Source organism: Rhinatrema bivittatum, chromosome 5 (assembly GCF_901001135.1).
Source record: "Rhinatrema bivittatum chromosome 5, aRhiBiv1.1, whole genome shotgun sequence".
Classification (NCBI taxonomy): domain Eukaryota; kingdom Metazoa; phylum Chordata; class Amphibia; order Gymnophiona; family Rhinatrematidae; genus Rhinatrema; species Rhinatrema bivittatum.
The window spans coordinates 377,421,705-377,443,809 of record NC_042619.1 but is presented as its reverse complement, the minus strand read 5'-3'; the positions used below and the strand labels follow the sequence as shown (position 1 = coordinate 377,443,809).

The 22,105-nt window shown below is 43.6% G+C and overlaps 1 protein-coding gene across 1 annotated transcript in view; it reads right to left on the bottom strand.

The window, feature by feature from the left end:
• Positions 1–394: 394 nt before the first annotated feature.
• The window catches only part of LOC115093118 (sodium/hydrogen exchanger 2-like), a 161,704-nt gene continuing 139,993 nt past the window's right edge, over positions 395–22,105 (bottom strand). Inside the window, exons 11-12 of the mRNA XM_029604834.1 lie at positions 5,104–5,194; positions 395–1,352 (exon numbers count right to left, since the gene is read on the bottom strand). Of these exons, the coding sequence (XP_029460694.1) occupies positions 970–1,352; positions 5,104–5,194 (474 nt within the window). The 3' untranslated portion in view covers positions 395–969. The remainder of the gene's footprint in view (positions 1,353–5,103; positions 5,195–22,105) is intronic.

The following is a 22,105-nucleotide window of genomic DNA, read 5'->3' as shown; positions in this document are numbered from 1 at the left end:
TCTGAAACATGGACGTGTCGAGATTTACTCTTATCATTCAAGAAAACCAACACCAAAGAAACTTGAAGGTACCCGCTCAAATATTAGTATAAATTTCTCTTTAATGGTTTCATCAGTTTCTGCCTAGAGAACAACACGGACACCAGAGAAATTTTGGGACTATACAGAGAAAATATTTAAAAAAAAAAGTTTTTGAAAAATCACATATATGGAGGTGGCAGGAGGTTAATGATTATAATCATCATAACATTGGTGCGGGGACACCTACGCTCTATATGAAACCTTCTGTTCTTCTTAAAAAATATAACATTTTTATATCTGAAAAAATAAGTATTAAGGCTTATTGAAAATCATTCACACCCACTATGGAGTGTAGGTGTTGAAAGCAAAAGTTATATCGAAAAATATTGTTTTCAAAACAGACAGATGAATTAATAAAAACAATTGTTTACAGAGCAACATTTTGCTCTTGATTAGTTTAACTCAGAAGTTAGCCAGCTAAATGAATATTTGTGGATTTATCTAGCTGGCTAATAAGTTAGCCAGATAGAATATAGATAGCTAAGATAGGGGCTTTCTGTGGGCATAATGGAGGAACTGAGTTAGGGGGCTAAGTTAACTGGCTAACTTCAATATTCAGAGTTAGCTGGCTACCTTAGCCAGCTAAGTCTGATCGAGCCAAAGAGCTGTTCTAAAGTTAGAGCTAACTTTAAGATAGGCAGCTGCACTATTGAAGATACCTCCAAAGTTATCCAGACAGTGACTGAATATAGACCTCCAAATGTCTAACAGATTGTAATAACTACTCCACCTCCTTTTCTTTGGTCTCCAGTCTAAATCTTTCCATGTAGTAATACCATTTCATGGATGGTATAAGTTTAATCAAGAATGAAAATCATGATATACTGAAGCCGAATTGATTCAATTGTTTAGTAAAATAAACCAAAGGCATGCTAACTGTCAACCGGTCTACTTTGGTGATTTGCGATGGGGCTTATCTGATTTATGCATATATCTTTGAGTCCCAGCTTCAGAGCTCCTCCTAATTCGTGGAGGTGGCACAGGTTCATCTGGCATGTCAGTCGAAGTCTCTTCTCTTAAAGTCCCAAACCTTGGTTTCAATAGCAGTGTTGGCCTGAACCCAACAGTTGTTTCATTTTGATTCATTGCACTTAGTTGATCTATAGGCTTTGGTAATCTCCTGTCTCCAATGTCCTCTTCCTCAAGTTCATTTCTCCATTCCATGCTATATGGCTGCTGTTTCTGTTCCAGATCCCTCAATATTGCTCCTGCTCTTGGTTTTAAATTGAGTGCGGTGGTTGGCGAATCCAGTTCTGAGTCACTATCTCCCACTGTAGTTGAGAAAGCAAAGTTAATTGAAATCCTGCAATGACAACATAGTAGTAGTAGCCTGTGAAATGTATAATATGGTCTATTCTAACAGCAGCAGCAGTAATCATCTGAGGCACTCTATCACATAAAAACCTTGACATGGTGGAGGTGGAGAAGGCAATGCTTACCTGTGGAGGTACCCTGAGAGTGAGGAGCGAATCCCTGCCCGGAATGGGGGCTTCTGAAAAAATTACCCGGAAGTGACGTCAGCAAGGGCGATCGGCCCGGGGCCTATAAAATCCAGCCTAAATAATCTGAATAATCCAGAGGTGGAGGTGAGGAGAAGGTAATGCTTACCTGCGGAGGTACCCTGAGGGTGAGGAGTGAATCCCGGCCCGGAACTGAGGCCTCTGGAAAAAATCACCCGAAAGTGACGTCAGCGAGGGCGATCGGCCCGGGGCCTATAAAATACGGCCTAATAGCGGCACATCGAGCCGCCGGCACTTCACCCAAGCTGCGCGCACCTAATGGGTGCGCGACTTTATGTGAAAAACTTTATTATAATTTGGAGAATAAATGCAACACCTCCACCTCTGGTAAGTTATAATAATATTGTTATCTACCTACTTTGATGGTTCCCTCGCTTCTAACCTTCCAGTATAAGAGGATCCAAGAGAACTACATATGAAATACATATTGGAGCTTCTGTTTTCCTAATGACTAGTATTAAAATGCTCATAGTGTTAGGAAATTGTAGGGTAAAAGAGAAGGCTAGCCCTGGAGTCTCTCTTACCCCTGAAGTATCCGGTCCTATGGATGCCCATATTGTTAGAGGAGGAACAGAATCTGGAGTGCAGTCGCTGAGGCAGGGAGCTTGGGATGGAGCCCACGCTCCGGTGCCTGACTCTGACATCTCTCTTTCCCCGATAACGAGAGAAGCGCCAGCTAACCCTGCTACCCTTAGGAACCCGGAGATGGAACTGGCCCTACTGCATGCCGTAGTTGCTGGCAGTATGGACCAGGCAGGGAATCCTAGCCTGGGTGGAGGAAGTGAAGATGCCGGGAAAATACATCCTAGCGACTTGGCTAGCAGTCCAGCTAGGGGAGAACACGGATGGACTATTGGATATAATTCTTCGACCCCTGTTACAAGTTTAACATATACGTTACAAAAGCCGGTAGAGATAACCATGGAATCTTTAAGGTCAGCAATAAAAGGTTTGAGTAATTTGATAGTAAATACAATTCTTCCTATAAATGATTAAAGACCATGAAGTTAGAATGCAGGCAATGGAGAACACTGTTAAAAGTGTTCTCTTACAGAATACAGAAAAATCATCTGTAAATATTAATAAGATATCTCGAGAGTCCTTGATGAAAGATAATGTAAAAATGTTGAATAAGCTAGAAACTATGGAGAACATGTTGAAGTCTAGGGATCTGAGATTTGTAAATTTTCCTAGACTTCCACATATATCTCCAAAAGAGATGTTTAGAAAATATTTGATAGAGATCTTGAAAGTGCCTGAAGAAAATATACCACCGGTGGTGAGAACTTTCTATTTACCACAAAGGAAAAAAAGATGTAGAAGAGCTAGGAGAAGGCCCAAAGTATTGAAAGTAAAATACCAGCTTTAAATGTAACAGAGATGTTAGAGATGTCAGACTCTAGCTTAGTTGAAAAAAGTACTCTGATTGTTACGTTTGCATTAGAGATAGACAGAGAATGTATATTCAAATTGTATTTTAAATATCGTTTATATGGTTTTTTTCAACTTGTAGGTGAGAATATGTCCTGATGTGTCTAGGATGACACAAAAGAAGAGAAAACAATTTTTACTTTTGAGATCACAGGCCCTGCGAATTGGGGCTAGTTTTCTGTTGAAATTCCCTGCAAATGTCAACTTTAAATATAAAGGGTCGATCTACCTCTTTTTTTTTACCTTCACAGTTAACTCAGTTTCTTTCTGATAAAGGTATATCACAGGGAGTCGAAGAGATTAATGACCAGGGTCACCCATGTCCCCATTAGGCTGTGATTATCTCTTATTAGGAAATATTCCTCCTCACAGTGTATGGACTATGTTTTTTTTCTTTAATGAGTTTAGTTTAAATTAAACTATTTTGTGTGATGGATCTTCTTTTGAAATTATAGAGGATCTTTAATGAAGAATGGTAAATGTAAAAAAGTTTTGATTTCAATGATGGTGTGAACATTTTTTCTTGATTACCAAAGCTTCAATGTTTTAATGTCAAGAATAATATTATGGTATGTAAACTTTAAAAGCATAATAAAAAAAAACCCCTTGACATGAACTTTAATTTTTCACAAAATAAAGTATATTGCTGCTAATATTTGCATGCGTAAATGCATAGGGACAGTAAATTTCATAGCAGTGTGCGAGCACATATGTGCACGAGTTCATCAGCTCATGCCCAGGGACATGGCCATTTTATAACATACGCATATACATACATATATAAGTGCGTGTTATATAATAGCCTGTCCGTGGACACGTGTGCCCAATTTTAAGTGGGCGTGCGCCTGTACGCACAAATGCCGCTTCTACCCCATAAGTGAGGGGATTTTAAGATGTGTGCTGACATCATTACCAGTTTCCCAGTTCATTCCCAGTTTGCCAAGTTAAGAGAGAGGACTTTCAAACCTCCCTAGATTTATACCCTTCCTTCTCCCCTGCTGGACCCAGCTCTTAAAACCCCGCTGTTCTGTCTCGATTTATTTTGTTTTATATGTTATACGGCATCCATAGGAGAAGTGCGCATATTTCCATGCTAATTTCAAGTTAAAATTTAGGGACGCCCATGCTCCGCCCGGACCACACTCACCCCCACCCCTTTCACTGAACTTTCATTTGTGCGCGGAGAGGCTAATACATGTGTGTGCGGGCACCTTTTAAAATCTGCTCAGCACGTGCCGGCCCATTATATTGCACATCCTCTAATTTCGGCGGGTGTCGGGCTTTTAAATTCACTTTTAAAATCCTAATTTAATGAAGATGCAACTGCAAGTACCGAATTAAAGGCATTCGGCCCAATTTTCAGAACCCAGCACGTGTGAAAACCGGGGAGATATGCACGTGGCCGGGCTGCGCGCGCGCCGGGGGATTTTCGAACGCCTGTGACCACACACGTATGTCCCGGCATGCACCGAAGAACGGGTTAGAGAAGAAGGGACTGGCCAGGCTATTGTCCTGCTGAAGCACGCACTGGCAGCCAGCTAGCCCGCGCAACCTGCTACTGCTCCGGAGAACCGGTAAGTATTAAAACAGAAAAAATGTGGTTAGCTAGCAGGGTTTTACAGGTCAGGCGGATAGGGAAAAGGGAGGCAGGTTAGCTAGGGGTTTTAGGAAGTTCCTTCCCAGTCCGCTCGTTCATTGGAGCGGACTGGGAGGGAATGGGGAAAGGGCCTATCGCGTCGCCGTGTGCATATTAAAAAATTTCCCCCACTTATGCACTCCAATATAAAATTGGGTACGCGTGTGTGCGTGGGTAGCAAGTTTTATAATATGCGCTTGTTGAGCGAAACTCAGCCAAAGTCGGGCTGATATACTGTGAGAAGAAAGCTTTTTGACTATACACCGATCTCATTCTTTTTGGTCGCTACACAGCAAACATGTATTTAGAATTCTGTTTTCTGTTTACAAGGCTTTAGAAACTGTACCAACATAAGTATGTTGGTATTAAAAAGTTCAAAACATAAAACATTTGAATTTATGCATCACACAATTTCATGCTAAATGAATTCCTTGCCTGTAAAAGATGGTGTCCTTTTTATGTCTTTTCCATCAGGAAACTTAGTATGTCCAGGCAGTGACATATACCGCGATTGGTGAGCAACAGCCTGTATAGAAAAGAGAAATGTATTAGAAGATAGATAGGAAAACCTTTGAATCAATGTCAGAAAAAGTAAGAGGCCATACATAATTCACATTATTTTAATGTTCTCTTGATTATTTTTCAAACATTCATACAAACTATGAATATCAAATAAGAAGTGAAATAGTGGGACATTACAACTCAAACTGACAGAATATCAGAAAAACAAACACGGAAAGGTAGATTTTAAGAGCCGCGTGCACGCACACATGGACGCAGCAATTTTAAAATATATGGGCCTGATTTTAAAAAGCATTTACTCGAGCAAAACTGTGTTTTGCTCGAGTAAATACACTTTACTCAAGTAAGTGGGCTTTTCAAAATTGCTACAATATATGCCATTGAATTGTCCATAGGATTTACTCAAGTAAGTGCACTTTACTCGAGTAAATAGCTTTTGAAAATTGCTACGATAGTATGTCACATTTACATGCGTAACTCCTTTGAAAATTACCCCCTATGTGCGTATATGCATGAGTATGTGCGTATGTTTTAAAATCGGCTATTCGCACGTACATGTATACCTGATTTCATGTTGCCATGTGCATGTGCACACAAATGCCGCCTTGCTCATGTAAATGGGGGGGATTTTACTAGACACACATGTTGACACTAGAACCCATTTTCCCATTTCATCCCAGTTCACCTAGTTAACCAATCGGCCTTCCTGCCCCCTCCCCCCCCCCCCCCCCCCCACCGGTTACTTTGCCTACATTTTACCCTGTTAGGCTAGACCTCCTAAACCTAAACATAAACCATAAACATAAACCTAAACCATAGTGTTACTGTAATAAATCAGATGTTAGTTGGACTGCGGAGTTAGCAATCTGTTCTGGATCTGTTGGAAATCTGCTAGGGTGTTAGCAAACTGTAGTGAAAGCTCCGTGAGGAGTAGCAATCAGTTATATCTGTTAAGAAAGCTGGGCGTTGATGGGAGGAGCAATCTGAATGAATGGCTCCTAAGAAGGAGGAGTCAGCTATCTTTTAGTGTCTCAGATTCTGTTATAGCAATCTGTTATGAATCTGAGATAGTACTGGTGAATCCCTGAGCCGGGAGGATATACCGAGAAGGACCACTGGCTAGGCTTGAGTATGGAGACAGACAAACATTAGTTCTTTTATTAAACAGGTTTTGGAAACCACCAGAGGTGGCAGTAGTGAGCTGATATGCCCGGCAGGGCTGTAGTCCCTCAGGCACTGGAACCGCGATCCAGGATGGCTGAGCTGTTGAGAAACTGTAGAAAGTGAGTAGGTAGCGTAGACAAGGTTCATGAACAGAACTAGATGACAAAACTCACATAAGGTCTCAAGGAGGCTCAGAAGCTGGAAAGGTTTAGGCCCTCGAGGAGCGAGTACCTGGTTCCAGGGAAAGCTCTGAGAGAGCGATGGTAACTCACAATAGTTTGTAGCAGTGATAGCTTCCAGGCAGTAGAGAATCTTCAGAGTGTCCAGGAACATGGGCCCTCGAGGAGCAAGTACCGGTTCCTATCTGTAATCTGAAAGTAAAGAAAAGAGCGAGGCCCCCGAAGAGCGGGTACCTCTGGTAAGTCCGAGGAGGCAAAGTAGCTTGGAGGAAACGTAGCCGAATCCGTATCCAAATCCTCTCCTTGCTAACTTGATTAGATAGTGAATTAGAGACCTTTAAATATTGGAAGCAGATGACATCTCAGGGGGACGCCCCTGAGGTTCGCGCCCTTGCTGGTACTTCAATCAGAGCGTGCGTGCGCGCCCTAGGTCATCAGGCAACATGGCAGATCTGCAACGTCGAGCCGGTCCGGGGACGCCGGAGGAAGACGGCATGGAGACGCCGTGGCAGCCAGCCTTCCATCAGACCCAGAGGGAGTCGCCACAGAGGTAAGGAGGGTGGCGTGAGGGCGTCGAGCAGCAACGGACGCAACGGTAACCCCTGGGCAGGATGGCTCCCATAGGCTGCACCCAAGGGCACATAGAAAGAGAGGTGGATTCTATGTGCTCTCAGTTTCTCCAAAGATAGCTTCTTATATCTGAGCTCCAGTGCTTGCTGTGGGGGGAAGCGTAACTAAGTCCCTTTTGCATTTAATCTAGTAAAACCCCTTTTTCCTTCTCTGTACACAGAACTGATAATAGTCTCAGTCCCTTGCATAATAGTCTCAGTCCCTTTCATCCACAAATCACATGGAGAAGCAATGTAGTTTCCAACTTTTTTACAGGTAGTTGATTAGGTGACAAAAATATTTACAGCTTCAATTTGGGTTCCATATAAAGTCAATAAATAAATAAATAAGCAGAATTTGTGACCTCATTCTTTAGTAAAGTCCATTAACGGCTATTAATCAAGTTTACTTAGGGAATAGCCACTAGGGATGTGAATCGTGTCCTCGATCGTCTTAACGATCGATTTCGGCTGGGAGGGGGAGGGAATCGTATTGTTGCCGTTTGGGGGGGTAAAATATCGTGAAAAATCGTTAAAAATCGAAAAATCGAAAAACCGGCACATTAAAACCCCCTAAAACCCACCCCCGACCCTTTAAATTAAATCCCCCACCCTCCCGAACCCCCCCCAAATAACTTAAATAACCTGCGGGTCGTTAAAAATCGAAAAATCGAAAAAACCGGCACATTAAAACCCCCTAAAACCCACCCCCGACCCTTTAAATTAAATCCCCCACCCTCCCGAACCCCCCCCAAATAACTTAAATAACCTGCGGGTCCAGCGGCGGTCCGGAACGGGCTCCTGCTCCTGAATCTTGTCGTCTTCAGCCGGCGCCATTTTCCAAAATGGCGCCGAAAAATGGCGGCGGCCATAGACGAAAAAGATTGGACGGCAGGAGGTCCTTCCGGACCCCCGCTGGACTTTTGGCAAGTCTCGTGGGGGTCAGGAGGCCCCCCACAAGCTGGCCAAAAGTTCCTGGAGGTCCAGCGGGGGTCAGGGAGCGATTTCCCGCCGCGAATCGTTTTCGTACGGAAAATGGCGCCGGCAGGAGATCGACTGCAGGAGGTCGTTCAGCGAGGCGCCGGAACCCTCGCTGAACGACCTCCTGCAGTCGATCTCCTGCCGGCGCCATTTTCCGTACGAAAACGATTCGCGGCGGGAAATCGCTCCCTGACCCCCGCTGGACCTCCAGGAACTTTTGGCCAGCTTGTGGGGGGCCTCCTGACCCCCACGAGACTTGCCAAAAGTCCAGCGGGGGTCCGGAAGGACCTCCTGCCGTCCAATCTTTTTCGTCTATGGCCGCCGCCATTTTTCGGCGCCATTTTGGAAAATGGCGCCGGCTGAAGACGACAAGATTCAGGAGCAGGAGCCCGTTCCGGACCGCTGCCGTTCCGGACCGCCGCTGGACCCGCAGGTTATTTAAGTTATTGGGGGGGGGTTCGGGAGGGTGGGGGATTTAATTTAAAGGGTCGGGGTGGGTTTTAGGGGTTTTAGTGTGCCGGCTCACGATTCTAACGATTTATAACGATAAATCGTTAGAATCTGTATTGTATTGTGTTCCATAACGGTTTAAGACGATATTAAAATTATCGGATGATAATTTTAATCGTCCTAAAACGATTCACATCCCTAATAGCCACTGCTATTAATTGCATCAGTAGCATGAGATCTTCTTAGTGTTTGGGCACTTGCCAGGTTCTTGTGGCCTGGTTTGGCCTCTGTTGGAAACAGGATGCTGGGCTTGATGGATCCTTGGTCTGACCCAGCATGGCAATTTCTTTTGTTCTTTTGTCTGATTCTCTCTGGAATCCAATTCTTTCTCATGTGCGCTCCTGCTTTTACTAAGTACTGAGACTAAAGATAGTGCAATCCTCCTTTCAAATTTATCACCTCTTCTTCCCACTGTAAGGTGGTTAGGATATTGTCCTGATAATTTATTGGAACGTACATCCCAATTCTCATACCTATCCTTAATCTTCTTAAATCCTTCTGAAAGTACCAAGTGGTTATTCCCTTCTCAAGCAGCTGAGTCAGCAGCATACACAGTTCTTAGTTTTAGCTCCTTCTCTTCTTGCCATGGGTAGACATCCTTTCCTTAAAGATGAATTCTCCACACCTCAGGTTCTTCCAGAGTGAAAGACACCTCTCTCCCAATGGATTGGTAAGCGAGTCCCTGGTACCAAGGGCACTCAGCTCCAAAAAGAAAAATAGCCTCTGAACGCAAACAAGGGGAAAAATCAAAACAAGAGAAAGGAAGATTGGAAAAACTTCCAACTGAGGAGATAGCCATTAAAGACAGATAATTTAAAGTTGAAATTCCTCTGCATCAGGTTACTGTCAAATCTACACCCTGGAGGAGTGGTAGCACGCTGAAGGTCTTCCCTACCATTGATTTAACCAAACACAAGGATGCTCCAGTCCTCTGTGATCAGCTCACACAAGGGTCTCACAATGGAATTCTCAAAGAGGGGAGTAAAAGAGTGAAAAGCAACTCTAAGTAGGTCACAACATGGAATATAGACTGTCTTTCTGGGGTCAGTTAGCAAAATAAATAACAGAGAGCTCCTGTCCTTTGAAAAGGCAACTACAAAACCAAAAGCTGTCTAACCAATATCCATGCATGCTCTGAGATGGTGCAGGGTGGTGCTAAACAGCTACAGCACACCATCTGCAGCTCCTATGTGGGAAATTCAGACCCGAATCTCAGCTCGCTTTTAAAACGAGCGCGCAGGTGCCCATACACATGCTTATCGGTGCACAAGTGGAGATATGCTAGAATTTTAAATCATATGTGCACTTGCGCACATATGATTTAAAATATGCCAACTGTGTGTAAGTATGCTCCTAATCTTAAGAGGTTATTTGAGCAAACCTACTTCATATATCTTCCATAGGACTTTGCCGGCTTTAATGCGCATATGTAAGTGGATTTTAAAACATGCTATTGCGAGGTACATTGGCTGTTTTACCAATTTGCCCAGTCAATATCAAGGTCATCTAGACCCCTCTGGTTCCTCATCCTGCACCCCCCCCCCCCCCAGTTGACCCAGACCCCTCACCCTGTCATGTAAGCCCTAAAATGCAAGATCTGAAGACTTGCTCCTCATCGGGAGCAGCAGTAAAGTTACATGGTTAACAAGCCGCCACCAGTTGCGCCCTGGTTTTAAAATAAAGAGTTATGCACAGAACAGTTGGCTCCACTCTAGAACACCCATGTCTCGCTCCTGTTCCACCCCCTTATTTTTTGCTCATGCACTCGCGTATGTGCGTAAATCATGGCTTTTATAATCGATGTTGATCACGCATATTTTATCACAAGCAACACTTTAAAAATTGATGTCTAATTCTCTGCTCTAATCCTCCCCAGCTAACTAGTACATTTTTTCTGGTCAGGAAACGAAAGGTTTCTTACAGTAGGCATTAGCCTACTGCATTGGGATTTTAAAAATGTTTTTATCTGTTCGTTAAAACTGTGTGCTGAAATTCAGTTCACAGGCTTTTAGCACACAGGTTATTGCATCAGCCTGTGAAAATCCAGGATCTCCTGTGGGGAGGGATGGAGAAGCTCAGCTCCAAGGCCCTTTCATATTGTCCACACCCCAATCTCTCTTTCCACACCTTGTAAACAGTACTGACATTCTCTTCACTTAGAAGCAATAACCAATGGAGTAGGCATGGGTGGGCCTTGATGGGCCATGGCCCACGTGCTTTGGGCTCAGGCCTACCCAACAGGAAGAGGCCTGTTGGAGCAATGCTGCCACGGGATCCCATCCCCATGATGGCGAAGATGAACCTTCAGAAGAAGCATGGCTGCCACGGGATCCCATTCCCGTGACAGTGAAGAGGAGGGCTGGAGCTACAGTGCTGCCGCGGGTTCTCATCCCTGCAGCATTGAAGAGGAGGGCTGGAGTTGCAGGCCCACTGCAGGATTCCATCTCTGTGGCGGCGAAGAGGAGGGCTGGAGCTGCAGTAATGCCATGGGATCCCTTCCCATCCCTGCGGCAGCAGAAGTAGGAGCCTAATAAAAAGGCCTTGCATATGTGTGAGAATAGGAGCTTGAATGTGCATATGTAAGAGAATGGGATCTTAAATGTGTGTATGTGGGTGAGAATGGGAGCCTGGGTGTGTGTGTGTGTGTGTGCGCATAAGAATGGGATCCTGGGAGGGGGTAAGAGAGTGAGAGCGTGTGTGTGTGTGCTTGTGTAGAGAATGTGAGCTTGTGTGTGAGGGAGGAAGGGAAGAAGACAGTGGGAGAAGAGAGACACTGAAAAGGAATTAGGAAATGAGCGACAAGGGAAAAATGGGAAAAAAAAGAGACCTTGACCAACTGATTAGAAAAATACAACGATCAAACAACAAAGATAAAAAAATATAAGAACATAAGAAAATGCCATACTGGGTCAGACCAAGGGTCCATCAAGCCCAGCATCCTGTTTCCAACAGTGGCCAATCCAGGCCATAAGAACCTGGCAAGTACCCAAAAACTAAGTCTATTCCATGTTACCATTGCTAATGGCAGTGGCTATTCTCTAAGTGAACTTAATAGCAGGCAATGGACTTCTCCTCCAAGAACTTATCCAATCCTTTTTTAAACACAGCTATACTAACTGCACTAACCACATTCTCTGGCAACAAATTCCAGAGTTTAATTGTGCGTTGAGTAAAAAAGAACTTTCTCCGATTAGTTTTAAATGTGCCCCATGCTAACTTCATGGAGTGCCCCCTAGTCTTTCTACCATCCGAAAGAGTAAACAACCGATTCACATCTACCCGTTCTAGACCTCTCATGATTTTAAACACCTCTATCATATCCCCCCTCAGTCGTCTCTTCTCCAAGCTGAAAAGTCCTAACCTCTTTAGTCTTTCCTCATAGGGGAGTTGTTCCATTCCCTTTATCATTTTGGTAGCCCTTCTCTGTACCTTCTCCATCGCAATTATATCTTTTTTGAGATGCGGCGACCAGAATTGTACACAGTATTCAAGGTGCGGTCTCACCATGTAGCGATACAGAGGCATTATGACATTTTCCGTTTTATTCATCATTCCTTTTCTAATAATTACCAACATTCTGTTTGCTTTTTTGACTGCTGCAGCACACTGCACCGACGATTTCAATGTGTTATCCACTATGACACCTAGATCTCTTTCTTGGGTTGTAGCACCTAATATGGAACCCAACATTGTGTAATTATAGCATGGGTTATTTTTCCCTATATGCATCACCTTGCACTTATCCATATTAAATTTCATCTGCCATTTGGATGCCCAATTTTCCAGTCTCACAAGGTCTTCCTGCAATTTATCACAATCTGCTTGTGATTTAACTACTCTGAACAATTTTGTGTCATCTGCAAATTTGATTATCTCACTCGTCTTATTTCTTTCCAGATCATTTATAAATATATTGAACAGTAAGGGTCCCAATACAGATCCCTGAGGCACTCCACTGTCATCTCCCTTCAACTGAGAAAATTGTCCATTTAATCCTACTCTCTGTTTCCTGTCTTTTAGCCAGTTTGCAATCCATGAAAGGACATCGCCACCTATCCCATGACTTTTTACTTTTCCTAGAAGCCTCTCATGAGGAACTTTGTCAAACGCCTTCTGAAAATCCAAGTATACTATATCTACCGGTTCACCTTTATCCACATGTTTATTAACTCCTTCAAAAAAGTGAAGCAGATTTGTGAGGCAAGACTTGCCCTGGGTAAAGCCATGCTGACTTTGTTCCATTAAACCATGTCTTTCTATATGTTCTGTGATTTTGATGTTTAGAACACTTTCTACTATTTTTCCTGGCACTGAAGTTTTAGCAATTGGAATATGCCATCTTTGGGAATGTGCATTTCTTATATTTTTGTATTTTGCTCAGGGGCGGATTCCCGCTGACGACCGGCCCGGGGATTCACCACCCCGGCCGGCCCTGGAGATACCATGTGGTTTGCCGAGCGCGGCTCTGTCACAGCTGCGCTCGGCAGAAAAGGTGACTAGAGCGAACGGCCCACCGGGGGATGCTTGATCCCCCGATAGGCCAATACACCCCTGATTTTGCTCTTTCTTCAGTATGCCACTATTTAGTTTCTCAGGCTATTTCAGTTTTGTCTGCATGATTCTGTTTCTAATTTGTAGTCTTTTATTTCTATATTAGGTAAGGGTCGGTCTCTGTTTTGTCTGTGTGTGTGTGACTGAAGTACATATTTCTGCTAGAAGGTAGTTTCTCTGTAGCAGTTCAGCTTGTTCTGTTACTCCAGTAGGTGATATATTAATGTTCTAATGCCTGGTATCGTATTTGCATTGCTGCTTTTTCATAAGGTTGCTGTTATTTGAGTCCTGAGAGTCAGTGCTGTGGCTGTATGGCATGGCAAGGTTCCAGATGTCTCTTTCTTTGCAGGAATTTGTGTTACTTACTTTACAGCATAGCAGTGGAGGGATATTTTTTGTTGAGGTGACACTAGAATTTGAATATTTTTTTTCATGTTGGTTGTAATGTGAATTGTCCTAGCTCTGCACCTGTTCTGATGATTAGTGATATTTTATTGTAGTTATGAAGATTTCTGGCAAAAATACATTAATTTTTGTTTTATTACATGATTGATTGGATCTGTTTGTTTTCTTTGCTTTTTACATGGTATACTTGTGCATATATAAACTGCAATAAATATAAAACTAATTAATTAATACAGATTAATAAGGAATTTTTAATGCTGGTAAGTGCTTGAAATAATTGAGGTAAAATGTTTTAAAGTTTCACACATGATGCATAATGGCTGTTGCAAACGACTTAGAAAGCCACTGTAGAGTGCAGTATATGGCATTATTTATCAATAAGAATATAACTAGTAGGGATGTGAATCGTGTGATCGATCGTCTTAACGATCGATTTTGGCTGGGGGGGGGGAATCTGATCGTCTTAGTTTTTTAGGTTAAAAAATCGTTTTATCGGGGGCGGGGGGAGGGCGGGAAAACCGGCACACCAAAACAACCCTAAAACCCACCCGACCCTTTAAAATAAATCCTCCACCCTCCCGAACCCCCCCAAAATGTTTTAAATTACCTGGGGTCCAGTGGGGGGGGGGGTCCCGGCGTGATCTCCCGCTCTCTGGCCACGGCTGCATTAAGAGAAATGGCGCCGGTGGCCCTTTGCCCTTATCATATGACAGGGCAAAGGTAGTGCCGGCGCCATTTTGGTTCCTGTGACCCGTCACGAGTGCAGGAGATCGCTCCCGGACCCCCGCTGGACCCCCAGGGACTTTTGGCCAGCTTGGGGGGGCCTCCAGATTCCCACAAGACTTGCCAAAAGTCCAGCGGGGGTCCGGGAGCGACCTTCTGCACTCGGGCCGTATTACCAATATTCAAAATGGCGCCGGCGCTACCTTTGCCCTCACTATGTCGACATAGTAAGGGCAAAGGTAGCGCCGGCGCCATTTTGAATATTGGTAATACGGCCCGAGTGACCCCCGCTGGACTTTTGGCAAGTCTTGTGGGGGTCAGGAGGCCCCCCCAAGCTGGCCAAAAGTCCCTGGGGGTCCAGCGGGGGTCCGGGAGCGATCTCCTGCACTCGTGAAGTCGGGTCACAGGAACCAAAATGGCGCCGGCGCTACCTTTGCCCTGTCATATGGTAAGGGCAAAGGGCCACCGGCGCCATTTCTCTTAATGCAGCCGTGGCCCGAGAGTGGGAGATCGCGCTGGGACCCCCCCCACTGGACCCCAGGTAATTTAAAACATTTTGGGCAGGTTCGGGAGGGTGGGGGATTTCTTTTAAAGGGTTGGGGTGGGTTTAGGGTTGTTTTGGTGTGCCGGTTTCCCCCCCCTCCCCTGATTTACGATTTTTGACGATAAATTGGGGGAATTGTTATTGTATCACGGCTCTAACGATTTTTGACGATTTAAAATATATCTGATGATTGTTTTAAATCTTCAAAAAACGATTCACATCCCTAATAACTAGTAGGTCTCAGACCTGCATGCCTATAGCCCACCCATGTTAACCTTGGGCCCACACAAAAAATCAGTTCTGGCTATGCCACTGGCAATAACCACACTGGAAAATTTGTGGATTTCAACTCAGTTTTACTGATAGGTTGGAAAAGTGAATGGATGGCTTGTATAAATTGTCCAATTGATCTTCACAAAATGAAATTTGTGACCATATTTTTTTCAGCAACTAGCTCTCCAATTACTTCAGCCAATTCCTTGAGTAGTTTGACTCCTTTTTGCATTGCAAATTCTTCTCCATATCCTCCCATAAGAATGAGAGAGAAAAAGTTTATCCCAATTTACTTTCAGCATACAGGAAAGTCCCAGTTCTCATAACTTTCCTGTTATCTTCACTGTTCTCCACTTTATGGCACTGTGACAGGATGTATACCAGGGACCACAGAACACTTTGGGGCGGATTTTCAGAGCCCTGCTCGCGTAAATCCGCCCAAAACCGGGCGGATTTACGCGAGCAGGGCTCTGCGCGCCGGGAAGCCTATTTTACATAGGCCTCCTGGCGCGCGCAGAGCCCCGGGACTCGCGTAAGTCCCTGGGTTCTCCGAGGGGGGCGTGTCGGGGCGGGCCCGGTCGTCGCGGCGTTTCGGGGGCGTGTCGGCAGCGTTTTGGGGGGCGGGTACGGGGGCGTGGCTACGGCCCGGGGCGGTCCGGGGGCGTGGCCGCGCCCTCCGTACCCGCCCCCAGGTCGCGGCCCGGCACGCAGGAGGCCCGCTGGCGCGCGGGGATTTACGCCTCCCTCTGGGAGGCGTAAATCCCCCGACAAAGGTAAGGGGGGGTTTAGACAGGGCCGGGCGGGTGGGTTAGGTAGGGGAAGGGAGGGGAAGGTGTGGGGAGGGCAAAGGAAAGTTCCCTCCGAGGCCACTCCGATTTCGGAGCGGCCTTGGAGGGAACGGGGGTAGGCTGCGCGGCTTGGCGCGCGCCGGCTATACAAAATCCATAGCCTTGCGCGCGCCGATCCAGGTTTTTAGCAGATACGCGCGGCTCCGCGCGTATCTACTAAAATCCAGCGTACTTTTGTTTGCGCCTGGAGCGCAAACAAAAGTAGGCTATTCGCGCGCCTTTTAAAATCTGCCCCTTTAAGAACAGGGCTCAGCTATCCAGCCCTGGCCCTTTAAGCAGGGAATTATGGGTACAGACTGTCTCCTCTGGCCCTGTCTCCTCTGGCCCTGGGGAGATATATATATATATATATATATTCTGCTTTTCAGCACTTCAAAGCAGATTACATTTAGGTACTGTAGGTACTTCCCTATCCACAGAGGGATTACAATCTAAGGGCCAGATTCATAAAGTATTTTCTTCCATTTTGTGTCTAAGGGAAAAAAAACCCCTTAGTGAATCAGGACCTAAGATAATACCTGAGGCAACAGAGGATAAAGTGACTTGCCCAAGGTTGCAAGTACCTGTGGGATTCGAACCCTGGTTTCTCTGGTTCATAGCCTGCTGCTCTATGTAATGGAGACTGAGAGGAGAGGAAGCCCCAGGACTCTAAGAACATGAGTAAGAAGAGAAAGGCAGCCCCTTGAGAATAGTTGGCCTGTTTATGTTTGATATGAAATATAGGAGAAGGCAGCTCCTTACATAGCTGGCCTGAGTTTATGTTGTGTGAACTATGAATGCTGATGGTTTTGTTGCACTGTAAAATAAAGCACTTAAAAGAAAAAAGGCCTTGACCGCTCATCTCTGAGCCACATAGGGTGGCAGTTTGGGGATTTCCTGTGCTAAGCAAAGCACAGCCAGAAATCCACACCTCAGAACAGAAAGGAAGTTTGTTTGGAAGTCTGTTGACTTTAAACAGTTGCACAGAGCAGAAACTGGTAAAGTACTACATATAGCAGCACTGAGCAGTATAAGCCAGAGCAAGGAAGAAAAGAGATAACAGATGCACAGAAGAAAACTGTGGAAAGTTTTTTCTGAGGCCTGTCTACAGATATTGCCTGGGAATCCATTATAACAGGCCAAGGTTGGGTTCTCCTAACTGTTTCAGTTAGGTTAGCCCCAACTGAAACAGGAGAACTGTGAGTGAATTAGTGCCGGATAGGCAGGAGTTTATTTTGTCTGAGATAGGAAAGAAGGATTTTATTTTTCTCTCTCTCCCTCGTGGTGGAGAATAAAATGGAAAGTTTGAAGAATGGAGCAGGTGATTCAGGCCCTTGCTGACGGATAAATACAGTTACAGACCACTATGTAGACTTAAGGGGGCTGAACAGTGCCTTCTAAAAATTTGAGCACCCTACATGCAACCTTGGTTGCCTTGAAGGAAGCTACATACCTCATTTACAGAAGCCAAAACAACAAATCTGGAGAACTATGACTTCCACTAGATTTAGAATTGCTACTTCTGCAATCAAAGTTGTCTGACTACATTTAGCATGTTAACATTGAAAATAAATTCTACATTTTTAAGTTGTAATATTTTTATTGGGTTTTCATAACAAATAAACAATCACAATTGTAACCATAAGAATAGTGTTAGACAAAAAGGTTCAAACAGAGGAACCAACTTTAGTAACTATGAAAACATATTGCAAAGGGTATCTTGGCATGAGAGGCAATTTCTAAATTATCGAAAGGAAGAGGAATAGCAACAGATAAAGGAATTAATGACTGAAGAAGAAGGAAGAATGAAGGAAAGATTAGAAAGAAATAAGAAAGGGGAGATATTAAGAAATTAAAAAAAAAAAAAAAAAAGACGAGAGAAGGACCGAGAAACCTCCTGAGTGAACAACACATGAAGAAATACTATATGCCAGAAAAATTATACATAAAAAAATCTTATGGGTTATAATTGTCCATAGGTTTCCACATCAAATTCCATTTGGCTAGACGATTATATTTAATTGCCACAGCACGTTCATATTTACTGTAAAGACACATCGTGTTCCACCATAGATGTTCCGAAAGCAATTCGCTGTGTTTCCAATTTGAGGTTATGTTATGTATCGCTATGGTGAGAAGAAAATCTAATAACCTCCGATGTGGAGGAGGGATTGTAATATCTGGGTGTGTGCCTTTTAGTATTACCATTACGTATGAAAGGGGCATGGAGAGAGACAAAATTGCAGAAATTTTAGACCATATTTGTTGCCAAAACCTATTTACTAAGGGACAATAGAATAGCATATGGTCCATGGTAGCCTTCCCAGCTAGGCAAGATCAGCAATTATGAGTAGAGAGGAGTCCAGCCCTGTGTAATTTACAGGGGGTCCAAATAGCTGTGTAGTATAAAAAATGAAGTTTGAGTGACACTAGTGGAAAGCGAGGTACGCACAGAAGAGGACCATAGGTATTCCCAGATTTTGACAATTCTACATTTTTAAATCTAAAACTCATCCTGGAACACTTCTGGCCCTGCTGCTTTTTTTTGCCTGGCTAATCTGATGCACCACTGCACATTTAGCTGGACAAATACCCTGGGCTTGAAGGAGATTTAAGCAGATATCAGTTATCTGGTTATATCTTTTAAAAATTCATCCCAAGTGACCAGAGACAGGGTCGATATTCAAAAAAGATACCTGGCTGCAATTGGATTTAATCTAGATAAATCTACTTGTTTAAAAACTTGGCCCCTTTAATCATCTAAATTTGAGTAGCTAAAATTGCAAGTCACAAGATTTTTGCCTGATATAAAAAGGGCAAGGCAGAAGTATTGCAGGGGCTGGTTTTCAAAATTAGCGGGCTAGTACAATATTATTATTCAGCATTAACCAGTTAAATTTAGCTGAGTAACCATGGCAGTGTACATGGTGGGACTAAATCTATCCGCTCAATAGTGAGTAGATTTAATCGACTATCCTGCCACACAACTCTCCGGACAGAAGCAACCAAATATCTGTGTAAAGATAAGCAGCTTCATTTATTTGGTTAACTTACCACTCAGTAGGATTTTCAATATTGGCCCTATTGTTAATTAGATTAGTTAAGTAAATAGTGCAACTCGCAGGTTATTAAGCCACTAATATTTCCTATGATCAGTGGTTCTAAAATTTGCTTTTCAACACCCCTTCAGCAGATCTGGTTCTCACACCATCCACGGTATATGCATAAAATAGCTTATTTTTAAGATTAAGTGTATGTAATTTAAGCTGAATATTTTGGTTTTCCTAACACCGAGATCTGCTGGGTGAGCCAAGAACTGAAACTGAGAATTTCAGCTTGATGTAATAATACTTCCTATCTAAGTTTTATTCCGAAAGTTTCCTCTTTCTTTGGACCTAATACACTTTCTGTGAATTTAAAATATTTTTACAAGCTGTATATTAATTGAAAACATACATCTTTTATTATGGACATAGCCTCTGTTTTAAAAATCTAAGGCTGACTGTGGCTCAATGGTAGTGCTGCATGCAGTTCATGTGTGAGATCTGGGTTCCATTATGAAGCTTGGCTTCTGCTCTTGAGGCTAACAGAAGTTAGGTTTGCTAAGGATGCAACACTCACACTTTTTTTTCTGGAGGACGACTAAGCTATCACACAATGGTGACATCTAGTGTCCACATTTAGAGTGCATACATACTGGGTTCCAGAAGGAACTATGACCTGTGGCCATGGAAAAGACTGTTGCTACAATGTGGAAAGTTAAGGGTAAGTTTGTAAAAAGTAGTAAAACCCCAAGAAGTTGTGAAGTCTCCTGACACCATAGCCCAGTGGAGGCAGATTCCAGGAGTTGGAAGTCCACAGGAAGAGGCAAAGACTGTACCCACCTCCACCCAGAAAAAAAAAAATTTCCTTCCCTGAACCTTGAAACTACTCTGTAGTCTTAAACTGAGTATTCAAGCATTCAGCTACTCATCCTATAGTAAGGGTCAGTACAGTGGTACTTTAGTTTGCATAGATTCATAATGATAGTGGAAATAACTAAGGAGAAGGAGTTTTCAAAAAGTTTAGATATATATATTTATTCAGTATTTATTCCATTTTTATGGAATGTTTTACCAAACTATTTGCATGCTATTCAAGACTACAAGCTATTTTGAAAAAATTTGAAAGCTCATTTATGCTATCAGGAACTTTGGGGCGGATTTTAAAAAGCATTTACATGCGTAAATCTGGGTTTTACGCATGTAAATGCACTTTACTCGAGTAAGTGGGCTTTTGAAAATTGCTACAATATATGCCCCACAATATATGCCCCACAATAAAAAAGGAAATCAGACCATCTACTAAACAAAATGCTCCTTGGTACACCCCTGAACTGAAAACATCAAAACGAACACTGAGACAAACCGAAAAACAATGGAGACGAACTCCTACACCAAACCTAAAAGACAAATACAGAACCCTACTACACAACTATACAGCCGACCTCAACACAGCAAAGCGCAATTTCTACACAACAAGAATTCATGAATACCAATTTAACCCGAGGACCCTCTTCTCTTACGTCAAAGAACTCACCAACCCTATCCAGAACGACTCAACGCCAAACTCCAACAGCATCTCCAGTGACATACTAGCACAATTTTTCAAGGACAAAGTCGACAACATCATTGCCAAGATTCCCCCATCCCACAACGAATCAACGAACATCCATCCACCCATCCACACTTGGACCCAATTCACACCAGTTGCATCTACAGAAATTGAACCCATCATCAAAAAAACCAACCCAGCTTCCCACCCCGTAGACTCCATCCCCATCAAAACCCTAAAACTCATCAAAGAGAGTATTGTCAAACCTATAACACAAATCATCAACCTATCACTTGAGCAAGGAATCTTCCCTGACAAACTCAAAAATGCCATCATCAAACCAATCATCAAAAAACCGCAACTCGACAAATCAGATCCTGCAAACTACAGACCAGTCTCCAACCTCCCATTCCTAGCAAAAATCATCGAGAAAACTGTAAACAATCAACTTACAGACCACCTTGATGCCCACAATTTTCTCCACCCAACACAGCATGGCTTCAGAAAATTCTACAGCACAGAGACTCTCCTTCTCGCTCTCACCGACACCATTCTGAGAGGCCGTGACAGTGGAAAAACATTTCTTCTGATACTCCTCGATATATCAGCCGCCTTTGACACCATCAACCACAGAACACTCCTCAACAGGCTTAAAGAAATCGGTCTTCAAGACACTACACTCAATTGGTTCAAATCATACCTCACTAACAGATCCTTCATTGTCAAGACAAACTCATCTGAATCCTCACAAGTGCCCCTCAACCATGGCGTCCCTCAAGGTTCTTCTCTATCCTCGACCCTCTTCAATATCTACCTCCTCCCTCTATGCAAATACCTCTCTGATGCCAACCTCACCTACTTCGTTTACGCAGACGACATACAAATTCTACTCCCCATAACCAAATCCATTGAACTCACCTTGGAAAGATGGAACAAACTCAGTTCAAAACTATCACAACTGCTATCCCAACTATCACTCTGCCTCAACCAAGCCAAAACAGAAATCATTCACATCCAGGAAGACCGTCCCTCCTCCCCCCTCGAGAGCACCCCTTCAAACAACTCAGGAAGCTCAAACAACACGGGGATGCCAATCATACCAAGAACCTCACTCACACCATCCACAAAAAACCTAGGAGTAACTATCGACAGCCAACTCAACTTTAAACGACACATCTCCAATACAATCAAAGATGGATTTTTCAAACTACAAACACTTAAAAAACTCAAACCCCTCCTCCAACCCCATGATTTCCGAACAGTACTTCAATCAATTATTTTCTCAAAACTCGACTACTGCAACTCCCTCCTCCTTGGAATACCAGATACCCATATCAAGCCCCTACAAGTCCTACAAAACGCCGCCGCCAGAATTATCACCAACCACAAAAAATCCTCCCACATCACACCCACCCTCAAAGACCTCCACTGGCTGCCCATCACACAGAGAATCCAGTATAAAACCCTCACCCTTATACACAAAAAAATAAACAACAACAAAATGGTCTGGCTAAACACCATCCAACCATACATCACACAAAGATCTCTTAGATCCAC